A 21,209-nucleotide genomic window follows, 5' to 3' on the forward strand; every position below is an offset into this window, starting at 1 on the left:
CCGATTCACATGTGGTTTTGTTTTCATTGGGCCCGATCGCGGTTTTGTTTATTGGCTGTGCCCAAGCCAATAAACAAAACAATCACCCCGACCCTTTAAAACTAATACCTTAGCTTCCCCCACCCTCCCGACCCCCCCAAAAAACTTTTTACAGGTACCTGGTGGTCCAGTGGGGGTCCCTGGAGCGATCTCCCGCTCCCGGGCCGTCGGCTGCCACTAATCAAAATGGCGCCGATGGCCCTTTGCCCTTACCATGTGACAGGGTATCCGTGCCATTGGCCGGACCCTGTCACATGGTAGGAGCACTGGATGGCCCGCACCATCTTGTGCTCCTAACATGTGACAGGGGCTGACCAATGGCACCGGAAGCCCCTGTGACATAGTAAGGGCAAAGGCTATCGGTGCCATTTTGATTACTGGCAGCCGATGGCCCGAGTGCAGTAGATTGCTCCCGGACCCCCGCTGGACCACCAGGGGCTTTTGGCAAGTCTTGGGGGACCCTCCTGTCCCCCACAAGACTTGCCAAAAGTCCAGCGGGGGTCCGGGAGCGACCTCCTGCACTCGGACTGTTGGCTGCCAGTATTCAAAATGGCGCCGATAGCCTTTGCCCTTACTATGTCACAGGGGCTACTGGTGCCATTGGTCAGCCCCTGTCACATGGTAGGAGCACAAGATGGCACTGGCCATCCAGTACTCCTACCATGTGACAGGGTTCGGCCAATGGCATGGATACCTTGTCACATGGTAAGGGCAAAGGGCCATCGGCGCCATTTTGATTAGTGGCAGCTGACGGCACGGGAGCGGGAGATCGCTCCAGGGACCCCCACTGGACCACCAGGTACCTGTAAAATGTTTTTGGGGGGGTCGGGAGGGTGGGGGAAGCTAAGGGATTAGTTTTAAAGGGTCGGGATGGGTTTAGGTGTTATTTTTGTGTGCCATTTTTCCCGCCCTCCCCAAAATGATAAGAGAACCCCCACGATCAATATCGTGGGGTTTTACTATCGATTTTGGGGAGCTCCCGATTTCTGACAATTTTGAAAATATCGTCCGATATTTCCAATCATCCGAAGCCCGATTCACATCCCTAGGTATAATAGTCTTTGTCTGACAGTGGAAAGCACAGGGTTGGGAGGCTGCACAATTGCCAACAACCCACCCTTCACTACCTCTATGTCAGAGACAGCTGAAGAGGTAATAAGGACAAAACAAAGGGCACATAAAAGAAGCATATCTTAATTATACTATATCTTGGGGTAGCTTGGTTGGTACCAGCACATTTTGACTCCCCAAAAACCATCAGTTCAATGCTGGCATTTGTGGTACCTGGGTACTGTCCAGTAAGGCCATAGGACTAGGAGGCTAAATATTCAAGCAACAGACTCTGCTATTCAGATTACAAAGACATGGATGGGTGGGTGTGGGGGAGGGGGGCGGGGGCGTGGTGAATTATGGGTTCTTAATGCTCATCCACTCAGGATGGTAGAGAACCAATGAGGAAGAAACAAAAGGATAAGGAGTGATTTCCTACAAGCAGTCATGTTTCTATGGCTGTCAAATAGGATATATCCTTGCAGAGTGGTACAACTGTATTTATTGGGCAGACTAGATGAACCCAGGGTTACAACCCTAAACAGAAGAAATGGGGTGACCTGCCCAGAGTGGCAGGTACAATCCTGAGATTCTTGCTGGGTAGACTGGATGGGTCGTTTTGGTCTTTATCTGCCCTCATTTTCTATGACTCTATGTATTATGACTTTTTTAGGACTTCTAGTAGCTGAGAGTATCTCAGGTCATTTTTGTTCCTGTTGTTACAGGAAGATATTCTATGGGTTCTTTCAATATTCAAAGTCCTTCATAAACTGAATTTTTAGTAGTTTTGACAGAAATGTTGCCCTAAATTTAACTGGATCATCACCTTCAGTTCCCTCTGGAATTCTCAAAACTGTTTCTGCGACTCCTATTGAGAGGACATTTTAATTAGCTGGAGTAGTCTGCAGGTCCACAAGTACCGGCAGACATGCAAGCTAATTTTCAAAGAGAAGCTCATGGTAGAGTTTCCTTCTGAGAATCCAAACCAGTCAGATCTGCAAGTACAAAAGGCCCTGGGGACGCTGCAGCTGCTATTTGTGCAGGGCAGGTCTGCGGGGAAAAGCACATCCGGACACAGGGGAACAGCCCTTAGCCCCATGGCTAAAAATATGCATTATTTACCCAAACAGAGGGCGAGCAGTTTCCATGGCGTAATGCATATGTACCCGCATAATAATCTTTAAAAATCGTCCATTCCATTTTCATCTTCCAAGTCCCTTTTCAAGTTTAGTAGTGATTTTATTTTGTTTGCTTTGTCTTCCAGCGGTGTCACAGTATTTCCCAGCAATGAAATCCTTTCCTCCACGCATCCATTCTCGTTCACCCCGAAGGATTTCCCCAGTGGCCCCATGATTCCCTGTCATCTGTACCCTGAGAGACTGCAGCTCCTTCCTGGTGCTGGCAAGGAAGCTTTCGGTTTCACTTTCCTCCTCAGAGGCCCTTTTCCTATGCTGAGGAAGGGGGCCGTTTGGACCTTTTAACGCTGTGTATGTGCTTCTGTCGCACCCGGTTTCTGACTGCCTGTGACAGTTATCTCTGGACACCCAGTCTGTAACTTGCTGTGTGACTCCTCCCAGAGATAATAAGCACCCAACTTCCAGCCTGCTGTGTCACTCCCAGAGGTAAGACCCAGCCTGCAGCCTCTGCTGTCCCCCTGGACAAGGAAATCGCGCTATGAAAGTAGTTCTGATAAAACAAGAAAACATATCCTGAAAGCAAATTGCTGGTAAAGAGAACAAGTAAAAATAATGCAAGCAGTACACGACCATGTCCAGAAATGTTTACCCAGTGTTTTGGGGAATTGGTTCCTTACCATTAACATGACTAATTTAACTCTTATTATAAATACTAATAATAGTGCTATGCAATCGTATGCGGAATATGGTAATTATGATTAGTGCAGACATTTATTTTCTTTCCCTTTATTCTTATTTATTTTCAAAGGATCCAAAACTGCAGAATAAATAATGTGACCATGTAACGTGATTATAAGACAAACAAGAGGTTTGTTTTACTTATAAATGATCTGAGTTTGTCAGGCTCCTTTTTAATTTATGTACGCTTACCGCTATTGCAATTAAAAAAGAACTTTACTCCCATTAAGTTGTACACATTTTGAGAGAGAAAAAAAAAACCTTCAAAGCTTAAAACCGAAAGTCTGCGTTCCAGAAATATAAATGCATTTATGTTATTGAATATTAGAAATTTTGGGTCATTACAGTAAATCGGGCGGGTGTACTACGACTTTTTACAAGCAGATCACGCACTCATTGAAAAAATCTAAAAGGAGAGACCTCCACTCCAAGTTAAATGCCAGTAAGTCGGCATGATTGTGTTCCTTGTTCCTGTTCTTACAACTAGTTTTTAGAAAGACCGAGCAAGAAACAGCCCCCAAACCACACCACGTAGAAGAGCTCGGGTGGTTAATGAGATCGGTGCAAAAGAGAAGCCGCGAGGCTCTTGGGGAGTTTGCGATCTCTCCGGGCAGCCCTTGCTCTTTGCGCAGCTCCCTTTGCGCCTCGAGGTGACCTTTGGCGATCTCTAATCAGACGGTGGCTGCCGGGAGGGCTGGGCGCCTCCTGTACGAGGGGGTTTCTTTCGGCTTTTCTTCGCAGGCGCTCCGCTCAGCTCTCCCTGCCTTTTTTTTTTTTCCCTCCCCCGTGTTCGGGGGGGGGGGGGGGGGAGGCTGGAGCTGCGCTCTGCGGCTGGGCCGCCGCCCCCTGCTGGTCACAAGCGAGCGCTGCAGGCCGGCGTCCCCCTGGGTGCAGGTGCAGCTCTGGCTGTGTAGGTGCGAGCAGCAAATCGGGAGGAGAGGAGGAGGGAACTTCCCCCGACGTAAGATCCACATCAGCTCAACTCAACTGCAGGCGCAGTCTCTCCACTTCCTCACTTCTCAAGTGGCTCTGGCCACACAGCTCTACTTTTTTTTTTTTACTGGTTGATTTAAAAGAGCAACCAAAAGGAAGACTCTGTACAAACCAGCAGATACATTTTTGGTTGGGTTCCTCCTTGCTTCCCCCTCCCTTCCCCTCCCCCCTTTTCTTTTCTCGTTTCTCCTTGGTCCCAGAGGCTGGATGATACAAACAGGCACTTTGGATCCATAATGTTAGGTGCTGTGAAAATGGAAGGGCATGAAAGTACAGACTGGAACAGCTACTACCCCGACACCCAGGAGGTGAGTAAAGGGGAAGGCTACCCCGCAAGCCCGTCAGAAAAACCTTTGCTTAGAATGAAGACCGGAGTAAGGAAGAGACTGGAAACTGCTGCACGCAAGCACACTTGATGCGCACTTCTTTGCAAACGCGCCTTGCTAGGATCTAGAGTTCATTTAAAAACACTGATTGTAAAACTGAACAGATTTGTTAAATGCTGCGGTAGTTCTGAGCACCGTTGATTTTCCTAGTAGTAAATGAAACGATTTGAGTTCTGCCTTTTGCAACTCAAACTGAAACTTAAGTGGGACAGAGCAGTTTGTGATTCAAAAAGAGGCATTGCTAGGTATAGTAATGTAAAACCATCTAAATATAATTATTTACTGGAGTTAACTATGTGACAAGCCCCAGCCTTAATGGCAGCGTATGTGAACTTACTTTTTAAGGTAAACTTGTACTTTAAATAATCTTTTTTTTTTTTTCCTTGGTATTTCTAAAGCGGCGGACTTTACGCTAGATGGAGCTGTTGAGGCAGTGCTGCCCTCCTCTGCCCAGACTGGAAGCGGCAGGGCTGTGCGTTACCCCTGCGGTTTTACTTTAATTTTACAGTATGGGGAAAGTGCCAGCCTAAATCCGGAGCGTTTCCAAAGGCTAACTCTCATTTTACCAGAGAGAGTGCACGAACTTCTTCTGGCCATCAGATATCTTTTTGCGGATCTCCCAGAATCGGAATAGAGAACTATGCTGCTAAAAATAAATGTCGCTGCTTCTATGTTTTTGTGTTAAAAAAAAAAAAAAACCCAAAACAAAACCCACACACAGTATGACTTAGAGAAAATCCAAAGTAAACTGGGAAAAATAGCCTTTGCTCTCCTTCCTGCTTTAGGATTATTAGCAGATAATGGCCGTAGAGGCCTTTTGTTTTGGTGTAGTCTGTAAACAAACGTAAACTAGAAGCCCTAAACTTAGGCATGTTCATCTTATTGCCCGTTAAAGTTATAATGCAAAAAGAAACACATCCTTACAATTGACTTTATACCTGCATTATTATTATTATTATTATCAAGTTAAGAGTTTAACCTCTTTTAGCATCCTGCTGTGCTGTGGTGATTCTTCCTTGTGTTAGGAAAATTATTATTATTGCCTTTTTGATTACGGTTGTTTTCAACATAATACAAAGAATCCGTTTTTCTTTTAAGCCTGGTTATTTTGCCTACTTTCATCCCTGCTCTTCAGAGTGATAGCCGTGTTAGTCCAGGAGTCGGGTGGCACCGTACAGACTGCCCGATTGATTGAAGCATTTTCAATAAATTGGTTCGTCTGTAAGGTGCTACCCGACGCCTGTCATTTTTTTTCATCCCCGATGAATTCAGATCGTGCTTTATGGGAAACCAGTATCAGAAGCGTAATTGCAGGGATAAGAAGCTATTATTTCAAAATCCTATTTAAAAGTAATCTTTCACTTATTTAAAATGAAGTCGAATTAGGAAAGATAAGTGACAACAATAGCAAGCTTTGACTCCAAACCAGAATCGCAAAGACCTGTATTGAATGCAAAATTTACTTTATCTGAGCTTGGTTCCTTGCAAAAATGTAAATTATTTAGATAATTTGTTTCCATAAGAGGCACCAAAGGGGGGAGCATTTACTGCTTTTTCATTGAAAATTCAGTGCGGTGTGATGGAAGCGCCAATATTGGTTCAGGAGACAAATTAGGCTGCAAACTAAAAAAAAAAAAAAGAAAGAAATGTTATCATTAGATCAGATACTGGTCGCGAAAGCTAGAATTGCAACCAGGTTCCGAAATAATTGGTATTTCATTTTTGGGAGAACTCTTCCTTTCAGATTAGTGGACAGCAGTAATACTGACAACTTAATTATTTGCAAGGAATACCCCACTAGAATATATTGAAACATCCTTCCTCATGCAATAATGTATTTCGTTATGTTGGGGGGGTGAGAGTTTAAAGTGGAAATATTTCGTCTTGGTTATGTGAGAAATGGGTTTTACTTTTAAGAGCGGCTAACCAAAGGTTACAAAACAAATGAAATGATCCGAGCCGACGTCTGGGCGAAAAGCCTGTACCGTTCGTGGTATTTCATTTACTGGGGGTCATTCAATCGCTCTTTTCGGTTACCTTTCTTAACTAATTTGATTTTTTTGTTGGGGGGGGAAAAGAAATCTGTTCCGACAGTGTTTAACATTAAGTGTCACTAAAGATTTCCAAACTAAAAGACTGACATTTGTTCATTTGGTAGGGGCTTGCTCACCTCTGTGTTACTCTGCAAATGATCTCGTTTAAAGCGATATCTCATCAAACAATGGTGTAAACTAATTAACCCAAAATCAGACCCTGGATTGTAAAGTGATGCGGTTTGTTTCTGAGTAGAACGCCTCCTAATCCCTGGGCTTGCTTTGTATTCTAACTCCGAAAATGACTTTTCATTTGGCGATCTACATAACTGCTGGCACTATTGCTCAGGGTCACATAATGGAATCTGTACGCTACGCTTTTTATGCTCTTCTTTGTTTGGGGAAGAAACCTGCTGATTGTTAGGGGGTTACTGCTTGCCAATCACATATCTGATAACTTTTATTTACTCTGCATAGATATTCCTCGATATCATACTCCTTTGTAATAAACTATGGTTATTACAACTGAAGTCTTGTCCCTTGAAGTACTTTCAGTATAGTATTCCTTATGGCAGTCAAATTCTGCTTTAACAAACTCTCTAGAATGGTTAGATAAATATAGATACTCTAAGTCTCCCATGTATACCATATTTACCATATGTTAATGTATTATTGCTTACTCTTTCTCTAGGCCTATTCTTCTGTTCCTGTTAGCAATCTGAATCATGGGTTGGGATCGATGAACACTATGAACACCTACATGACCATGAACAGTATGAGTACCAGTGGCAACATGACCTCCGGCTCTTTTAATATGTCCTATGCTAATCCTGGACTTGGAGCAGGTTTAAGTCCCAGCGCAATGGCCGGGATGTCAGCCAGCTCCAGCAATGCCATTAATGGTATGGCAGCCGGGGTGACTGCTATGGGCACAGCACTTAGCCCCACCAGCATGAATGCCATGTCAGCCCAGCAAGCTACTATGAATGGCCTGAGCCCCTATTCGAGCATGAATACAGGTATGAGCCCCATGGCATATGCTCCAGCCAACATTAACAGGACAAGGGACACTAAGACATTTAGGAGAAGCTATCCTCATGCCAAGCCTCCGTACTCTTACATTTCTTTGATCACAATGGCAATTCAACAGGCTCCAAGCAAGATGCTGACCCTGAGTGAGATCTATCAATGGATCATGGATCTTTTCCCCTACTACAGACAAAACCAACAGAGATGGCAAAATTCTATCAGACATTCTCTATCATTCAACGATTGCTTTGTCAAAGTGGCCCGATCTCCTGATAAACCTGGCAAAGGCTCATACTGGACCCTCCACCCGGACTCGGGCAACATGTTTGAAAATGGCTGTTACCTCCGCAGACAAAAGCGATTCAAATGTGAGAAAAAAGCTAGCAAAAGCAATCAGGAGGGCAGGAAGGAGCACTCTGGGGCCTCCACCTCTGACTCTGGTTCCCCCTTACACCGAATGCACAATAAATCCAGTCAGCTAGAAACCACCTCCATCACCAGTTCCAACCCCTCCACCAGCCCTCAGGGCATAGAGCACAACAGTGAGTTGAAGTCCTCTGTGGGGGCAGTGGTGGGATCCTCTGCCTTGGCATCGGTCCCTCACTCCTCTCATCCGCCTCACTCCCTGGCTCATGAGTCTCAGCTTCACTTGAAGGGAGACCCGCACTATTCCTTCAATCACCCTTTCTCTATCAACAACCTTATGTCCTCATCTGAGCAGCAACACAAGCTGGACTTCAAAGCCTATGAGCAAGCCTTGCAGCAATACTCTTCCTATGGGGCCTCCATCCCTTCCAGCCTGCCTTTGGGCAACAGCTCAATGACCGGGAGGAATAGCATTGAGCCCTCGGCTTTGGAACCATCCTACTATCAAGGTGTGTATGCCAGACCTGTCCTAAATACTTCTTAGTGTGGTTCGAGAGGGCCATTTTTACCCATTGTACCCAGGAAGGCAAGGCATATCCTGAGAAACTTGTTGATTTTCACATTTTGCAAACTGAGTGCAAAAGGACTGTTACTTTATTACTGTATTAAAAGGAGAATTTGTGTATGTTATTAAAACAAACTCAATAGTAGGTCTATGGGGATCTCTGTTTTTACAATAAACTCCAGATCTCCAGAGCCTCTGCAGAGTGTATTTAAAATTTGTTCAGACTTTGTAAACATGTTCAGTTGTGCTCTCCTCATCCCCCATCCTATTCTATAATCTCTTGCAAGTTTACAGACACTAAATGTGGCAATACGAATTTCAACAACAACACAAAATGAAGAAGCAAATACAGACAGATGTTTTTTAAACATGTTTGAAGGACAACTTTGCTGTGAAATAGACAATAAATAAATGTAAAAAACACAGAAACAGTTTGCTTTATCTCTGCTCTTCCTTTATGTAAAAATTGTAAATAACATTGGAGAAATCTGTATACTATATACTGTTTTTTTTATTTTTGCTAGTTGTTATCTTATAGGGATAAAGTTACAAAGGCCACAGATAATATCATCCCCTTAACCCTCTCCCCTTCTCCTCACCCCCTCCTCCAGTAATTACTGACATTATACTCACCATGTGTGGAACAGTATGTCCTCTTGGTTTAGATAGAGTTATTTCATTGAATTAACAAAATGGAGAGAACCTGGTCTAAATGTGTAGCATCTAAAGCAATGTTAGGCCATATTATTATTTTCAAGAAAATGTTGTTTGCAAGAAGCCACATAAAATAGGTCATTCTAAAATGTAGACAATTGGTTGCAACATCTTTCCGTTCAGTTCTGGACCAAATGTGGGGTTGCTCCCCCATCCTCTTCCTCAATACACAAACCAGCTCTCTCTATTGTTACCGGGTGTGCTATTTTTTTCTCCAGTGTTAATGCACTTTCCACATTTTTTGTTCATGGTGTTAGTATAGCCAAACGGGTCTATATTGTTATTATTATTATTATTATTATGTAATGTGCTTTCTCGATATTCTTAATTTATTGCATGGTTCCAACTTTCCTTGGTTTCGACAGAAATTGCTTTAAATGATTACAAAAAATGACAAATTTTTAAAAAAAAATCTGTTAATTTTATAAATGTAATTGTAATTGAAAATATTTTGATTTAAATAGGAAAATAAAAAATGAGAATTTAAACTGTGAAATATGCATTTGATTGTTTAGTTTCTTATTATGCTATTTTTATAATGACCATAACAATTATTACTATTATTTTGCATTTCAAATTCTCTAGAATTAATGTCAAAAGAATATGGAGATGCTCTAAAACTTTTGGAGAGTAAAAAGTATTTAATGAGGTTAAAAGGAAACAATTTTAATGACAGTTCATCAGTGATTCTTTTTAGGATATTTAATTAGACTCTACTGTTGAGAATTATACCAGGAAATATTTGAGGACATAACTCAAAAGCAGATGGATTTCTTTTTACAAAAGAAAACATGCTTTTTACATATTAATTTCTGTATTATAAGATTGATGTTTATTTATTTGGAGACATCTATAGATAGAAATCCTTATAAAGGCATGGAATATGTTAATAGTTAAAGGCCTTATATTTTTCGAAAAGGAATTTCCTTAGACACATGCTTTTAAAATCTTGTAAAACATAATTCTAGATGGTAAAGTTTAAAGGGATATTAATTTGATGCAGCTGTTTGAGACTGGAACTCCTTTATAACGTGTTACCCCTGATATTAAAGCAATAGCAGAGGCGCAACGTCTGAACTCGAGTTTACAAGTTAGTACTAACGTCGGGCTTTAACTATGGTTTAATTTAGGGGAGGTCGCACATAGTGACCAAAATGTGTGCTTTACAAGAGGGTCTTGATTTATAATTAAACTTAAATCTGATGAAACATGTTGGCAGGTTGTATAATTTTATCTACAACAAAAGCAGCACCTGCCTCCTCTTTTTTTTTTTTTTTTTTTTTACTCTAGAGTTAACTGCTGCTGAAAAAGGAGGAACGAATTTGATCATAAAGTATATGTTTTAAAATGTTCACCTTCAAAACTTGAGAGTTGCCATACAAAACTGTGGCCGTTAAAACAGTTTGGGAGGATTCTTATCTGGTTAGATATTGGAAGGAAAAATCTACTTCCACCCATTCTGTAATCTGCAGGGTTGAGGCCAGTACCGTCGTAGTGCAGCGCTTTTTCAATAGGGCTCAATAGCCTTGTATCAAATTGTAATGCCTTTTTTTTTTTGTTATTAATATCTAATTTTAGCAACTTAGCACACCTATCTCATTGCCATTCGGCATTTTTGCACTCAGAATTGTACATGAGCTCTGTGGTCCCAGGTTTGTGACAGTGCACTAGGGATGAAGTTTGTTGTCTTGTCACCACCATAGTTATTGCATGTGCAGGTAATGTACAGGCCCTGCATTAATTTATACAGACAAATCAATCCAGGTGAGTAGGTTCTATGTCTCCAGTAGGCATCCTGGTGCTGTTTTTACATTCCTTATGACCCAAAACTTTGATTTCTGAAAGTTTTATGGAATCATATTTTCCAGTTTTGGGAGGGCCTTACTGTCAAAAGATTTATGTAAGGCAAAGATTTGGAATCTAGAGCCTTTTACTTCCTGCAACCAAGGGGCATCCACCCAGGACACAAAAGGGCCAGAGCATATCAAACTGTCAAACTTTCTTTTTCGTAAAATTGGTGAAATTGGAAGAAAAGAATAGATGCATTATTACTAAACGATAATGGCGCATTCGGTCTGCAGATGTATTAACGAACTACATTGATTTTACCGATTTTAGAGTTCAAGCTGTGAGAATTCCGGAACTTTACAGGAGCATTAGGCTAATCCCTAAACCTAGAACAATTTTTGTCGGCGCTGATTCTTTCAGACAATTTTGTTCTAAAACTAGGGGGGCTAGTTTATTAAAACGTTGTCCCAGTTCTGCTTCCGTTCAAAACTTGTGCCAGATTTAATGAAGATAATAACATTGAGGCAAAAGTGAAGCAACTTTTGCACTGGAGCAAAACTGGAGCCCTCCTCCACCCTCCCCTTCCACAAGGTTTTTAACTTGATGAAAAACGTGAGAAAGATTGGATTCAACCCTGAAAACCAAATAGAAAAAAAGAACAAATTAAATTAAAACATGTTGGTTTTGTTTAATATAGTAAAGAATATATTTGTCGAGGGAAAAGTATTCTATTTAGCTAGATATTGAGAAGGTGACATTCCTAAATCTCTCCAGATATTTTCACACTATATTTAGTATCTGTGCATGTACACATGCACCTATTTTTCAAGTCATCTTTTATGCTTCGGGGCTTAAAATGAAGGATATAATTACCACCCATGTAATAATACACCAAATTGTTACTGTATTATCAGAAAATGCTCCTTTAATAATAGGTTCAGGTTGCAGCTGGGCTATTTCTTTGCCAGTCTCCCTCCGATTGACTTTCGCAGCACGAGTAACCAGCACAGCCTCGCCGAAAGGCCGAATTGCGCGCTCCTGCACGAGCTCCAGTTGTGTCCAGGGGGCGGGGGGCGGGGTGGACTTCAACACATTTCACTTTGATCACTCCGCTCAGTGCGAGCACCTAAGAAAAAAGTGCCGTATCCTCATAATTATTCTATAATTGCCCCCTGACGGGCAGGACAGAAACATGACAAACTGAGTTCCACAGACATTTCTTAAAAACAGTGGAGAAAAAAAGTCAATAATAATTTTCAATAAAAAATTGTAATGAAGAGAGAAATTAAACGGGAACTTTGCTTGAATCCGTTTCATATTTTGCGGCTGTATCATTTCAATCGTCATGTCAGAGTTTAATCTGCAGATCTATGCACAAAATAAATGCAATTTATAGCTATAGCTCTTTATATGCTTTATTTTATAATGCTCCAAAAAAGGAAATTTTGACCTACAATATTATTCCTTTGTCTCTTTTTCTTTAAGAAACAAATCTGCATTTATTTTAACTTGTCCATATGCAGGGATAGATTTTTACACTGAATTTTGAACAAGTCTCTTCTGAGATCATTTAATTGGGACACGAGGATTTTCTAGCGGAAAGCAATAATATTAATATCCAAGCTAGAAAGTTACCTACTGGCCAAAGTTTTTCAATCTAGAATCTGGTGAATGTCTTTCTCTGGACCTCAAGCTGTTTCTACTTTCTTGAATTAATTTTTGTTTGTTAACTACATTGACAGTCTACAAATAGTTGCTGAAAAACTAATTGATATTATTCGCTTTCTTATTGCTGTGATACATTTCATTACATGCAGCCAAAATAAAATAACGGAGATAAGTTGTCACCAAGTAGAAAAACAATTACGTTGCAGAATTTAATTTCTGTAGTGGTTTAATTAATGAGATGTAATAGCATTAAAAACGCCTCTCCCTTTTTAATATATTTACATATTAAGTTTGTGTGTGTGTGTGATATGTGTGATGTGTGTGTTCCTCACAGTTGAAAAGATCCCAGACAGACTCACTGACTCAAAACCCAAGGAGAAAGCTTCCATTACCTCCATAGAAAGCATTTTTAAAGAGAGTTTAGCTTTTTGTTCTGTTCAAGACTTAAAGTCAACAGAGAGGAAGAAACATGGCTCTTTTTCTGATCTCTTTAGTCCTTCCTCTGGCGCCTTCCAACAGATTTCCGTAAGAAAACACCCTTAAAACTGAAGAAGCAGCCTTTAAGAGTTTGGTTTACAAATCGAAATTTAAGCAATCATTCAAGTAAATTAAAAATCGGTCAAAGCACTTTCAATCCTTCTAACCCTAAGCCAGGGTGAACACCTTCAGGTTTGGCTGTCCTTCACCTGCAGCTAACTTTACTGTAGGGAATGCCGGAGAGTTTATGCCTGCACGACCCAAAACGCCGCACAATTTCAAGGTTGTTAAGTGCATTATATGTTTTCTTTAAATAGGCTTGACGGTGCATTATAATTAAATCACTAAAAGGTATAATTAAGTTGTAAAATACTTGTCGAATTACTGCAATTTTTTTTTTTATCAGCTGAAGCAACTCTTTCTGGTATACTTTGATTAAATTTAAAATTGAGTAAATTTATGAAACTGAATTACTCTTGTTTTGTAACGTTAAAGGACAATGCAGCTAGTTATTAAAAATGGAGCATAAAAGATTAAATCTATCTATATAACTTGCTTCGTTTAAATCTTTTATTTTACATAGATTTTGTAAGCTCAAATTGATTCATTAGTTGGTAAAAACAAAACAAAAAAAAACCGGACTCAGTCTGAAGCTGATGGAATAACCTGCATTTCATTTCTTTGCTCTTAATAAACTATTCTGGTTCTGCTTAAAAGAAGGGAAGAATAAATTTGTACACAAAGTTCTCTGCTAATGTAAAAGAAAACAAAGAGTTTTCTAGCGTGGATTTTTTTCTTTTTTTCACATTTTGTTAATTATGCTTAAAATACTTTTTTTTTTTTTTTCGCTTTGATACAGTTGGGTAAGTCCTCCTAGCAGCCTGCCTGAAATTCACCTGACTTGGCATTTCCGGGGCTTTTCGTATTTGATTTTACAGTTATATTGATTGCAGGAGCAAAACAGCAAACCCTTTCCTGTCTTTGAGGAAAAAAAATGCTTCAAGAAAGAAAACAACCTATGAAAAAATGTTCAATGGAAATGTTAAGAAAGTAATACATTTGAGAATAAAAAGGGTCAAGTTGTTAAAAGAATTCTGCAGAATCAAATAAAAAATAACTGAATTTTAAAAGCAACAACTTTTTATCATCACAAAGTAAAGAATTTCAAATATTCTGGTAATATCTATTTATGTTCATATAATAGAAGATATTGAAAAAAATATATTCTCTCAGTATGTGTGTGTGTGCTGTCAATACATATATAACATATTTACAATTGCACTTTACTATTTATATTTGCAAGTGTGTACTTTATATATATGTCTGTGTGAATGTATAAGTGCAATTATAAATAAGTTATACATGTGTTGACATACATATAGGAATAATTTGAGGATATATTTACATAAGCACAGCAAAAATATAAAAAATACTAAGATTTTAGCAACTAAGGAAAAACTAGAAACGGGAATAAATACAGACACACAATGTCATGAAAGTTGTATAATTCCAAAGTAGATGCAATCACACTATAATAGTTAATCAATAGTTAAATCAAAACTAAAGTAGTTGAACCAAGCCTTCACCTCAAGGGCTTTGCTGACGGTGCATGAACTAAAATTGTGTAAACTGAGCATTTCATGATTTAACTGAAAATGCCACTGTAAAATGTTGCCTTAATCACTTTTATATTTTTTTGTTTGGAATTATGTATGAGCTAGGAATAACTGAATAGGTAATTTTGGCTTTGGTAACTACAAACGAATTAAATAAAGTCATATACTGCAGTTCACTTACACAAGTGAGATTTTGCTTTTGTTTTGCAATAGTGGAATGTTTAGCTACGAAATTGTGAGATGAAATCTGTCAAGATATTATTCTTCCATTTGTTTAGTTTATGAGAAGAACCTGTCTAAATAAAACAAGTATTTATGCAATAGAAATACTAGAGGATACTAACATTATACAAAGTGATTGCTAATAATAACATGCACAAATAGAGCTTCAATATTTAAGATAGCTGCACATATTTGGTGTTCATGTTTAGAATACGTTAACATTTATGCATTAATGCATGCAGATGATAGATGGTAGTATTCTTTGCTCAGTAGCTTCCAGTCGAATGACATACAATGCAGCCAGCTCGTTATGAGTTTATTAAACTATGTAAGACAGCGGTACTGTGAAGCAAACATATTGGATATAATAATGATATAATATACAGAGACTTAAAATGTCTGATTATTTCCTATTTTGCCCCGGTGAGATATCAAATGAACGGAAAAATGTTCCTGCTATATAGTTGTTAAATCCATTATTTCACCTTATACTACTTACTGTAGCAACATATTGTAGTAACAGCTAATCTCCACCGGACTTAAAATTCACCCCCCCCCTCCCCCCCCAGCCCTATGTTGCCTGTACCCAACTGTGCTAATCACATCAGTATGCCTGCCTCTCTGCAAGTTTGCGTCTAATATATGTGCATATTTGTATTTTGAAATGTTGTACCCTATCTGTGCCTACAGGTTTGTATGTTGTCTGCAGCTATTTACCATGCTCTGTGCTTTGCGTGTGAGTAATGTGTTTCACATGTCTTTATGTGTGTTTTCTTTCTCTCTTCCATGTACAATTATATTTATGTATCTGTGTGCATAAGTATTTCCTTCTGTGTGTTTTTACCGTCTCATATGTATTTCTGTATTCACCTGTTTATTTCTCAGTATGTATATTTTACTATATATTTCTATCTCAATTGTACCTCTCTCCCTTTATGTGTGTATACCCTAATATATCTACCTTCGTCTATTTTACTACATATTACTATATGGTATGAATTTGCCAGTATATGTGCCTATGTGTGTGTGTTGCATTCTGTCTTTGTGTCTTTGCGTTTTTCCTCTGCCACAGACAGACATAAAGGCATGTTGAACAGATTAAAGCTCCAGGTCTCACCCTTGTTTTCAGGACTCAGTTTCCATAAGATTTGAGTCCCACTTGAAGGCGACATAGCCGTGTGCTCAAAATCGTTTTATTAAAGTCAATATTTGAAAGTCTTTTGCATTGGAAATATTTATTTCGGTATTTGTAGAAATAAAGTTCCTTGGTACTGCAGGCAACAGCTTATAACTTCCTTCTGAAAGAGAGACATCCATCCTCCTCTTTTCACATGATTACAAATATTATTTTATTTTATTTATTTTTTTTAGAAAGGCTGCACTGAGTTCAGCAGAACATGTTGTCTTTGGGAATCTGCCCAAGAGTTAAACAGTGTTTTTGACAATTTAAAATATCATTTTGTAAGGAGAAAATCCAATCGCAGATATTTGGGATATACGTAATTTACATGAAAAATTCGGTGTGAATTAGAGATCTCCAAAACAAAAGAGAATAAACATTTCGCACTTTCAGATCTCTCGTGCCTGCCTCACTGCAAACGGAGGAGTGGCTGGAAAGGGCAACTGCTGTAGTGATGATCGCATTGTTATGATTACGGCTAGAACAGCGTACGGCAGAAACAAGTACACGTTTCCTGTGAAATGCAATATGACATGTACAGACATGTTACATGCGCCGGTCTCTCTTTTGCTGTGTACGAATCGATATACGTTACCTGTCGAGTACAATGTTAGAAATGCATGCAGACTTTGTAATGTGCATCGGATGCAGCGTTATATGCAGGCACTTTACTGTTTTGTTGGATACAATGACATTGCTATGAAGCACAAAGCTACATGTATAGGTTTACGGGATACAATGATCCATGTTCATTGTTTACTTTGCCTAGGAGGTGCACAATGCATGTACAGTATCTTCAACTCATCTGTATGGAATCCAATACTGCACATGCAGTGAAACGTTCCATATAGGATCTATTGTCCAGGTGATCGGTTCCTATGGGAGAATGCTTCCTATAGAATCACGTTTGTGTACAGGTGATTTCAAGTTTTTAAAGAATGCCTCTCATTTTTCCAAAATCTATTTTTTGTTTTGCCCGCGGGTTGCATTTATAGCATGCAAACTGAAAAACGGTAAATATTTATAGTTCTACACGGAAGTTGACTTTGGTATTAAAACTCTTCCTTACTGCAGACTTCAGTTTGAACTTCAGTTTGTACTGCCGTTTGCCCGTCAGAGACTTTCTCTGATGCAGCCCTGGTTTTCGAAGGGGCTTCTTCTCGATTTCTTTCTTGGGTGGACCTGGGACCGCACAGCCGGTGGTAGCCAATTTTTTTTTTCCAAGAGGCTGCTTCACCGTAATTGTTAATGGAGTGGAGATAACGAAGCTGGGATTCTTATCACCTTTCATTTCATTCGATTACAAGTAAAGATTGGCTTATTTACCTCACCTCCTTCCCCTCTCCCCTCCCGCCCAAAAAGGCTCATTTAAAACCAATTTGACTCGGCTGATTTATGACTTACTGTACGAATCCAAATGTGGGCTGCAGCGCAGGCGCCTTTAGATCCCATTCTGTGAATAAACATCAGCCTGCGCCGTCACCTGCGAGCCAGGGAGAGAGATCAGCAGGAGAATACACAATAAAATGTTTGCCGTTTTCAGAAACTGGAATTGACAGCAAGGCTTCCAGCTTTCGAGTTCTTCCTGAACATCTTGCTGACGCGCTCCTGACATACAGCGGCACTGAGAGCCCCGGCGGGTCTACGATTTGTCCTCTGTTCATGAAGCTTTCCTGAGTTGATGCTGGTTTGCTTTTACCAGATTCTCGCTCCATGTAGTTGTTGGAAAGCTGTTTTTTTTTTTCTACACGTGCAATATTCCTAGCTGAAAGCAGCAGTAAGAAGTCAGGTCCGTGCGAATCACTTTGGGAGACCATACAAATATAAGAATAGTTCAAAGCACTTGTGTACACTTTGGCTCTCCTTATACCGTTTGATCATGTTCAGATTCAAAGGACAAATCGCCAAACATATGGCCCCCTTCATTCCCCCTTTCATAGAAAACTGGTTTTGCTTACCCAGTTTTCTTACAGAACCGAAATATTTGAAATTGAAATATGTCTCTCTCCCTCCCTGCCTCTATGTCCATTCCAAAATATGAGCCATATATATTTCATATATTTCCATATATTTTCAGGCTGACAAAAGTTGACATCCCCTCTTAACCAGGCCAGATCTGTGAAATTCAGATTTAAAGGGTCCCCCGAACTTCCCGTAATCGCCTCGGGACTTTCCCATGCCGAACTCTGAAATAACTTTACCAAGTGCCAAACAACAGTTAATGCTCATGTTCCTGCTGTACAGTGTACGAAAAAAGATGCTAACTGTAGTCTTAGGTCTTGAAACTTTATCAATATTTCCCTAGAACCGTATTAAGGAACCTCATTTAACTATTAACATCGGTAAATTGTTTTTTTTAGAAAAAAACCGAATTGTTAAAAGAATCAAAATTAATCTTCATAATATTCGTTTGTTTTATTTAATCATTACGTTTCAAATGTACCTATTAGTATTAACACGATGGCTAAAATAACGTTTCAAGGTGTCCTCGGATTTGCCGTTTTCCTTAACCATTTCAGTCTATGCTTGCAATACTTGATAACGAAAATGAATAAAACATAAGGTATCGTCTTCAAACGTGGATTCATCATTTTCTTCCTCCGTATTAAAATTGCTATAATAAATCAAGCCAATTCTTTTCAAATGTCCTAATTTAATAAATTGCACGCTAAAATACATCCCAATAATAACAAAGCAAGCATGCTTTTTTTTTTCAATTTCGTTTTTATTTTAGTAAGTCCTTCTGATATGCAGTGTTAGCGTTATAAAAGAAAGCAAGTCTTGAACTGGTCAATCTAAGCCTTGTTCTTTAACCTCCCATCCCCCTTCATCCCTGCTCTCTTTCAGCCTTTCTATTAATGCCTGACATATGTTATCCACAGGCAGCATGGAAGTGGGAGACTTGATCATCTACTTGTTGCTCAACTTATGAGACTCTTCTCATTCGCCCCATCAAAAGGCGCCGTCCTTTCTTTAGCCTTATGGACAAAAATGTGAAGCACAAAGCCCAACTCTCTCCCCACCCCCACCACACACAGTCAAGCAATCAGGGAGGCGGCCCAGCCCGAGCGGCTCTGCTTTTCATTCCGTACAGGGCCAGGAATCTCCTAATACTCTGATAGGGATTGCATTCATTATCCCCCAGTAACACAATTGTGCTCGGTCAACGAAAAGAGCAAAGTAATGCCATTCCAGAAATAGGAAAGGAAGGAGAAGGCGAGAATAAGTAACAAGAATGCGAGAAACATGACAGAATGCTACGGGCTAAAATCGGATGGGAACCTGCTCTTTCTCCGCAGTTTGGCAGAGAAGCATCCCTAGCGCGCCAGATCCCAACCCTCGTACTCTTGACCTAATCTTTCCTCAATCAAAGCCTCGGTCGAGGAAGCGTTAATAAATTCAGCCCCAGATTTGTTTTATCTCATGCTCATAAAAATTCATTTTGGGGTAGATCTGGACTGGACTACTTTGGAGCCGACGCATTTTTCACCCTCTGCACCTTAATATTAATATTACTCAGATTTAATTTCACTGGGTTTATAATGTCCAACCTGGGGGAGTGTGGGTGGTGAGGAATCAATAGAAATTGCTTCTGTTTATAATTTTAATTGCCCAGTTCTCAGGACAAAAGTGCGGGGAAGGGACTCTATAAAATTACTCTGTTGACCATCTAATAAACCAAGCGCTGACCCGCCCCAAGTCTCAACGCATAGTTTCAAAGTGGAACTTGGAAAGGTCAATTACAACTGGGCGGCCCGGTTTCCAGAGGCTACCTCCATTCTCTGCCCGTGGACATCTTTTTTGAAAGTAGCAAATATGCAACTTTTCCAAATATAATCGCGTATGTTTCGTTTGCCAGCTCCCTAAGGCAGGCGTCACGATACTTATTTAACATAATTAAAAATAATAGCAAGATGAAGAAAGGATTATATTATTGTTATTAAGTGTTACGGTATCAATGCGTGACATATATTTGCCCAAATGAAATGCCAGATTTCCTGTAGAGAAAACTAACCTATGCATTTATCTTGTATAAAAATCAATATAATCATGGTGCTATATCATCAGTTCTTTTATATAATGTGCCGGTTACAATTTAAGGTACATATTCAAGCTCAAGAATAAAATGTAGCAACAAGGTAAAACATGAAATAAATGAAAGATAACAGTAAATTTCAATTTAAGAGTGAAACGCAGGCATATGCACGGTTAAAGGTTACCAACAATTCATTATTGAACTTTTTATTATTATCCCAGTGGCATGAATTCGTTTATCTTTCCTGCTGGTCAGAGTGCCGATATCAGGAACACCTGGCAGAACCTTTTATGAATTTAGATGCAGATCTGCTGTGACCATAGAGTCTATGGTCACAGCAGATCTGCATCTAAATTCATAGACGATTGTCTTTCGGTGCTGTTGATGTCAGCACTCCACTCAAAGTGTCTAAAGTCAACAACACAGCCGATACGAAGAGCTGGAATAAGAGAAATTTATGTCATGTCCCAGATAAGTGGTTCACAGCCCTCTTTAGGGAATTGAGGTTTAGTCGTGCAAGTTTTTAAGAATTTCATTTTATTATTTTTTTTCCAAATAAAATATCATTTTACAATTATGATGATATATTTAAGTAAACAAATATATTTGTTCCTCATTAGTAAGCAAATCTATGATAACACAATCTGTGCAATATTTGTGTTAATATCTTTAAAGCTTTGACGTCATATATCAGTATTATGTCAGGACCTGGAAATAGAATACATTCAACAGCCATAGATTATACATCTCAATAATCATCGCACGAAAATACATGAAAACATAAAGAAATATAAAAGAAACAATAATGGAAAGGCAGCATTTCTAAAACCAGTGGGAAATGTTATCATCCATGTCTTTAAAATACTCCCGCATCCAAATTATTAATATTTATCTAGTTTCCTTTGTGCTTCGATGTGATTTCTAGGATAAATGATTTTAGGGTTAGCAAAAAAAAAAAAAAAAAAAAAAATCAAAGGAAGGATTAGGGGAAAAGTCAGGCTCTCAAAGTTGCAAAGTGAGAAAGTCCTGGAATGCCTGCGTGATTGGAAAGCCTCTTTGTCTATAGGTTTGGAGCAGGGGACCGTGCAGCTGGGAAAGAAAAAAAAAAAAGAAGAGGAAAGGCATGGCAGGACAGAACGGTAGGATGCAGGAGAAAGGTTCCGATGGCGAGAT

The 21,209-nt window shown here is 39.5% G+C and overlaps 1 protein-coding gene across 3 annotated transcripts in view; it reads left to right on the plus strand.

Moving 5' to 3' along the window:
- Positions 1-3,951: 3,951 nt before the first annotated feature.
- The window catches only part of FOXA1 (forkhead box A1), a 79,676-nt gene continuing 62,418 nt past the window's right edge, over positions 3,952-21,209 (plus strand). Inside the window, exons 1-2 of one of the 3 annotated variants that reach the window (XM_029598903.1) lie at positions 3,952-4,264; positions 7,067-8,279. In XM_029598903.1, coding sequence (XP_029454763.1) covers positions 4,193-4,264; positions 7,067-8,279 — 1,285 coding nt within the window. In that variant the 5' untranslated portion in view covers positions 3,952-4,192. Of the gene's footprint in view, positions 4,265-7,066; positions 9,550-21,209 lie in introns of those variants that run through there. The other 2 variants (XM_029598906.1, XM_029598905.1) reach the window with 2 other exon arrangements.

The sequence above is a fragment of the Rhinatrema bivittatum genome, chromosome 4 (assembly GCF_901001135.1).
Source record: "Rhinatrema bivittatum chromosome 4, aRhiBiv1.1, whole genome shotgun sequence".
Lineage (NCBI taxonomy): Eukaryota > Metazoa > Chordata > Amphibia > Gymnophiona > Rhinatrematidae > Rhinatrema > Rhinatrema bivittatum.